This window comes from Cygnus olor, chromosome 15 (assembly GCF_009769625.2).
Source record: "Cygnus olor isolate bCygOlo1 chromosome 15, bCygOlo1.pri.v2, whole genome shotgun sequence".
Classification (NCBI taxonomy): Eukaryota; Metazoa; Chordata; class Aves; order Anseriformes; family Anatidae; genus Cygnus; species Cygnus olor.
Window position 1 is genome coordinate 6,312,353 of NC_049183.1, and position 6,179 is coordinate 6,318,531.

Consider the following 6,179-nt stretch of genomic DNA (forward strand, 5'->3'; position numbering starts at 1 on the left):
AAGCATTGAAAAGAGCTTCTTGAGGCAAGACTGCAGGAAACGGATTGTACGGACTAAGGGAATTAAGTGGTGGAAGGAAGTGTGGCCTTTAAGTTTCTTCTGGGTACTTCTGTATGAGAGAGTGACCTTTCTCCAGGAAAAAAAAAAGCACAGGGCAGTGAAAATGCGGGTGTTTGAGCAGGTTTTCAGATAAATGTCTGTCTCGGCATGAAACATGCACTTAGAGATTAAAAAATACATTTCAGGTTACAAATTATTTGTCAGTAATCACACAAAGAATAGTAAAACGGAGAGCAAAGCCCTGATTTTTAAGCACTTACGTAGGTTTGTTTGTACTGTTTGGAGGTGTCAGCTCTCCTTGTGTAGGTAGCCCAGTAGACACTACAGCGAAGTAAAGTTACCATCCTCAAAAGGTAGGGAGGCACATCACTGCTATATAAGAAAAATGAAGAGACAGTTACAGCCCGTTTGCGTTATCACCCACAACAGTCAAGACCTGTGACTGCAGGCTCACTTTGCTGAAGCAGCTGATGGGGCTTCTGCCTTCCGCTGCCCAAAACTTCCGGCCCCAAAGGTCCAATCCCACTGTCCTGGGGGCTGCGCAGCTGCTTCTCTACCTCAGTATACCAGGAGTGTACTGAAACTGGCAGCTGCTCGCAGCGCGTGGCAGTTGTCTTGCTATTGTTCAGCTGTGTGTTTGTACCCACTGAAAGTCAAAGTGTGCTTCCGCATCAGGGTCATGTTGCTCGCCTAGCAGCACTCTTGGTCCTCCTCTTTTACTGTTGTAGTTAGTGCTTTACAGACGACTGAACCCTGAATTTTCTTTGCTTTCAGGACTACGACCTCTGCATTAACTGCTACAACACTAAGAGCCATGACCACAAGATGGTTAAGTGGGGCCTGGGTCTGGATGATGAGAGCAACAGCCAAGGAGAGCAGCAGTCCAAGAGCCCCCAGGAGTCACGACGACTGAGCATCCAGCGCTGCATTCAGTCCCTTGTCCATGCCTGTCAGTGCCGCAATGCAAACTGCTCATTGCCATCCTGCCAGAAGATGAAACGGGTTGTCCAGCACACCAAGGGTTGCAAGCGCAAGACCAACGGTGGCTGTCCAGTGTGCAAACAGCTCATAGCTCTTTGCTGCTACCATGCCAAACACTGCCAAGAGAACAAATGCCCTGTGCCATTCTGTCTCAATATCAAACACAAGCTTCGACAGCAGCAGATCCAGCATCGCCTGCAGCAGGCTCAGCTCATGCGCAGAAGGATGGCTACCATGAACACCCGAAACGTGCCTCAGCAAAGTTTGCCTTCTCCTACCTCAGCAACGCCTGGTACCCCTACACAGCAGCCAAGTACACCGCAAACACCGCAGCCTCCTCCCCAGCCCCAGCCTTCCCCTGTAAGTATGTCACCGGCCGGCTTTCCCAGTGTGTCGAGAACTCAGCCCCCCACTACTGTTTCAGCAGGAAAACCCGCAAACCCGGTTTCCGCACCTCCACCTCCGGCCCAGCCTCCGCCAGCCGCGGTGGAAGCAGCTCGGCAGATTGAGAGAGAAGCTGCCCAGCAGCAGCAGCAACTCTACAGGGTCAACAACATTAACAATGGTTTGCCTCCTGGTCGCCCAGGACTAGTAAACCCGACGGTGGGTTCAGTGAACCAGATGCAGCAAGTCAGCATGAATGTACCCCGGCCAAACCCTGTAAGTGGCCCGGTGATGTCCAACATGCAGCCTGGGCAGTGGCAGTCGCCTCCGATGCCGCAGCAGCAACCAATGCAGCCAGGAATGGCGAGACCAGTTATGCCGATGGCAACACCACAAGCAGTGGCTGGGCCCAGGATGCCAGGCGTGCAACAGCCGCCACGGAGCATCCCCCCGAACGCACTTCAGGACTTACTGAGGACCTTGAAATCACCGAGTTCTCCGCAGCAACAGCAGCAGGTTCTTAATATCCTTAAATCCAACCCTCAGCTTATGGCAGCTTTTATAAAGCAAAGAACAGCCAAATACGTGGCTAACCAGCCCGGGATGCAGCCGCAAGCAGGCATACAGCCCCAGCCTGGGATGCAGCAGCCGCAGACCGGCATGCAACAGCCAGGCATGCACACTCAACCAGGATTACAGAACATGAACGCGATGCAAGCGGGAGTGCAGAGACCGAGCGTTCCTCCCCAGCAGCAAGGGATAGGAGCTATGAATCCCCAGGGACAAGCGATAAACATTATGAACCCTGGCCACAACCCTAGCATGGCAAACATGAGTCCGCAGTACAGAGAGATACTGAGGAGGCAATTACTGCAGCAGCAGCAGCAACAGCAGCAGCAACAGCAAGGAGGGGCTGGCATGGCAGGAGGGATGGCAGGACATAGCCAGTTCCAGCAGCCTCAAGGACCGGGAGGTTACCCTCAGGCCATGCAGCAGCAGCGGATGCAGCAGCATATATCCATACAGGGGGGGTCCATGGGACAGATGGCTCAGATGGGACAGCTGAACCAGATGGGCCAGCCCGGCATGGGGGCAGACGGCACTCCCAACATTCAGCAAGCACTGCAGCAGAGGATCCTGCAGCAGCAGCAGATGAAGCAGCAGATAGGGTCCCCGGGCCAGCCCAACCCCATGAGCCCACAGCAGCACATGCTCTCAGGACAACCGCAGGCGTCTCATCTCCCTGGCCAGCAGATCGCCACCTCCCTCAGCAACCAGGTGCGGTCCCCAGCGCCCGTTCAGTCTCCCCGTCCCCAGTCCCAGCCGCCACATTCCAGCCCTTCACCGCGGATACAGCCCCAGCCGTCACCGCACCACGTCTCTCCCCAGACTGGTTCCCCCCACCCAGGACTCGCAGTTACTATGGCTAGCTCCATGGATCAGGGACACTTGGGCAACCCAGAACAGAGTGCAATGCTTCCACAACTAAACACCCCGAACAGGAGTGCGTTGTCTAACGAGTTGTCTCTGGTCGGTGATACCACGGGGGACACGTTAGAAAAATTTGTGGAGGGTTTGTAGCATTATGGGAGCATCACTTTTTTTTTCCTTTCGTGTTCTTGGGACATTTTGTACTGAAAATTCAGGCATCTGGGTTGTTTTGAATCCTAGATGGAACTGCTGCTTCCTACAAGTGGAAGAATGAATTGCTGTTTAAAAAAAAAAAAACAATACAAAGAATATATTTTTTTGTTAAAGCCAGGCAGTTAAAATATCTGGTCTCTTTTGTGGGTTTTTTTGGTTTTTATTTTTTTGTTGCTGTTGACTCATACCTTTTTTTTAACGGGGAAAACAAGTTCATTATATTCATATTTTTTATTTGTATTTTCAAGACTTTAAACATTTGCGTTTAAAAGAAGAAAAATAATATTCAGAAACTGTTTCCTGAAATAATGCAACATTATAATGTATCCCGGTAACTTTGACACGTTGCGGGAAGATTTTTTTTTTCTATAGCGAACTCTGCAGGCGTTTGAAGTATTACCCCTGGAAAGATAGGAATTGACTCTTGCACACAAAAACACACATTGGCCAATGCCAAAATCTTTGTCTTGCAGATGTAGAAATTGTTGCTTTGTTTCTCTGATAAAACTGGTTTTAGATGAAAATAGGGATGATCACTCTTAGACCGTGCTGATTTGAATAGAGAAGAAGCATTCTTTTCTTTCTTTCTTCTATGTGAAACTTGAAATGAGGAAAAGCAATTCTAGTGTAAATCATGCAAGCGCTATAATTACTATAAATAAGAAAATCCAAGAAGATTCAATCACTGTATAGAATGGTAAAAAAAAAAAAAACTCATTTCTTACTTATAATATCATATTGTTAAATAAACTGTGTGCAACAGAAAAAAGGGTGGTCCTTCTTGAATTCATGTACATGGTATTAACACTTAGTGTTTGGGTTTTTTGTTATGAAAATGCTGTTTTCAACATTGTATTTGGACTATGCATGTCTTTTTTCCATTGTATATAAAGTATTGCTTAAAATTGATATAAATTACTGAAGTTTTTAACATGTATTCTGTTCTTTAAAAATCCATGTAAGAATGTTTAAGGTTTTTATTTATTTATATATTTTTTGATCATGTTCTTTGTAAGACATGGCTATGAATATTCACTCATTACACAGAGCAGCCAGAGGCATCGGTAGGAGTGGCACGATACATGGAGTATTGTAGGGTAGCATGTCTGTTTTACAACACCCTTTAGTGATTGTTTCCTTTTCGGGGAGGGAGAGGAGAGGGGAATGGTTCCCATACATTTAATACTTACAGGTGTTCATCCATAAGGGTTAACTGGAATAAATTATTAATAGCCGTTGCTTTTTAAAATCTGCATTAATTTAGAGAAGGATCACCAATGAAAGGAAAACAGAGAGTATTGAGTTAATTCTAGGCTAATTTATTTAGTCTACAGTAAAATATGAACCTATTGACTTTAACACTATTTTTCTGCTGTTAACTCTGAGTCTAGATTTGAGGGTTTTCTGTGGAATAAAAAATAACAAATCATGTACATGTTCCCTTTAATATCCTGTCACCATGCCCTCATGTTCCTGGGATACTTGCCCCTTCTCCTCCCACTGAATTACTTTCTCGAAGTTAAAATCCAGGGAAACTTTCCCAGCGTAGGTGTGAGCTAAAACCACAACTAGCCTAAAATGCCGTCACTCAGACCTGAGGCTTCTCGATTACATGCAACTCACGTGGGACTCACAGCAAGCCCAGCAGCCTGCTCGTGCTCCGGGGGGGAGCACCTGGCCTGCTCGGCTTCTCACCTTCGGTTAGTGCTCCCCCCAGCCTTGCATTTTTAGGAGCGGGGCTGGGGGAGGACGGGGCGAGAAGAGCGCATGGTTTCTCTCTTGAAAGGAGAACTTTTGTCCCCGTGCTCTGAAAACAGTATTGCGCTGTGGCGCTACTCCCTTCTTAACTATAAAGTCTCTGCTTAAACTTTTCTTGCCAACCTTTAACTATTGTACCTTTTGCACCACCATTGAATTCATCTGCCCATGCAACTGTCTTCAGCAATTCAAGATGTCAAAACTGGGGGCTGGGGTGAGGTCAGTGAACACTAACCCAAAGCTTGTCCAAAAGAAATTGCTGTAAAAAAGATGGAAAGCCCTGATGCTGTGTCTCATGCTGTGTACTTAAAAAGAGGAAAATACTATATTTGTGATCAAAAAGAGGAAACTTGAAATGTGCTGGTGTTTCTAATAAAAGCTGGTAAAACTGCTTGGATTGAAGGATGCTTCCAGTTGGCTGGTGCCCACTGGGATCAGCAGAGCCTGATGCCTAAGGTTAAGATAACCGCACCCAATCTCGTTAATACTTTTAAGTAGCATCCATTTTAAAAAAATGTTGGCACGGCTTCCCCATTTGAATAAGCTGGGTCTTGTACGGAGCAGAGAGAGCTGCGTGGCTGCCAGGCTGCAGCTCACTTGGGTTCTGCTTCTTGGGGAAGAGTGAAAAGAGACCTGGTGGGAAGTGAATACTGGAATGTTTTTAAGTACAACCTAATGTATGCTGAGGGCACCTAGCAAGGGGTAGATTTAGACTGGATAATCCCAGATCGCTGGAGCAACTGTTTCAGATAGGAGCGGGTATTTTAGGGAGAGAAGTGAAGCAAAGCTGAAGCGAAATGTGAGCAGAGGCTGGGCTTGGAATACAGCCCCTGCAGCCCCATAGAGAGGTTTTGGTCCAGTTTCCTTTGAATGTTGATACGAGGCTCAGCATATTTGAAGTCTGGCTGGACGTCTGATATTTCAGGTCCTTGCCAGTGTTTTCTGAGGGTGGTACTGGCGATTAGGAACAGCACCTGAGGAGCACGAGAATTTACAGTGGAAGAATGCGCTGGAGCTTGGTGCAGGATCTTCATCGCTGGAGGTGGTGGCTGAGACCTTCCCCCGTGCGAACAAATGGCTGAATTCTGGAGGGAAAGAAGGTGCTCACACCTGAACGCTGAGCTGCAGCACCTTGGTTCTCTGCTCTTGTCTCCAGCTCTCCACTGCGCTCTGCTTTCTGCTGCTGGCTGTCCTGACGTACCAGCACCGCTACAGCAAGAGGCTGTGAGCGTGTTTCTTGCTGCAGATGCGGCAGCTGAGGGTCACCCCCGTTGCTCCCTGCTCCTCTGTTCTTCCCCCCGGATGCTTTAGAGCAGAGGGGTGCGGGACGCTGTGGGTCCGGGGAAGAAGAG

The 6,179-nt window shown here is 47.9% G+C and overlaps 1 protein-coding gene across 13 annotated transcripts in view; it reads left to right on the forward strand.

Moving 5' to 3' along the window:
* Nucleotides 1–4,026, forward strand: part of LOC121078753 (CREB binding protein) — a 94,165-nt gene extending 90,139 nt beyond the window's left edge. For all 13 annotated transcript variants that reach the window (XM_040575246.1, XM_040575247.1, XM_040575252.1 and 10 more), the window contains one exon: nucleotides 835–4,026. In XM_040575246.1, the coding sequence (XP_040431180.1) occupies nucleotides 835–3,006 (2,172 nt within the window). In that variant the 3' untranslated portion in view covers nucleotides 3,007–4,026. The remainder of the gene's footprint in view (nucleotides 1–834) is intronic.
* The last annotated feature ends 2,153 nt before the right edge of the window (nucleotides 4,027–6,179 follow it).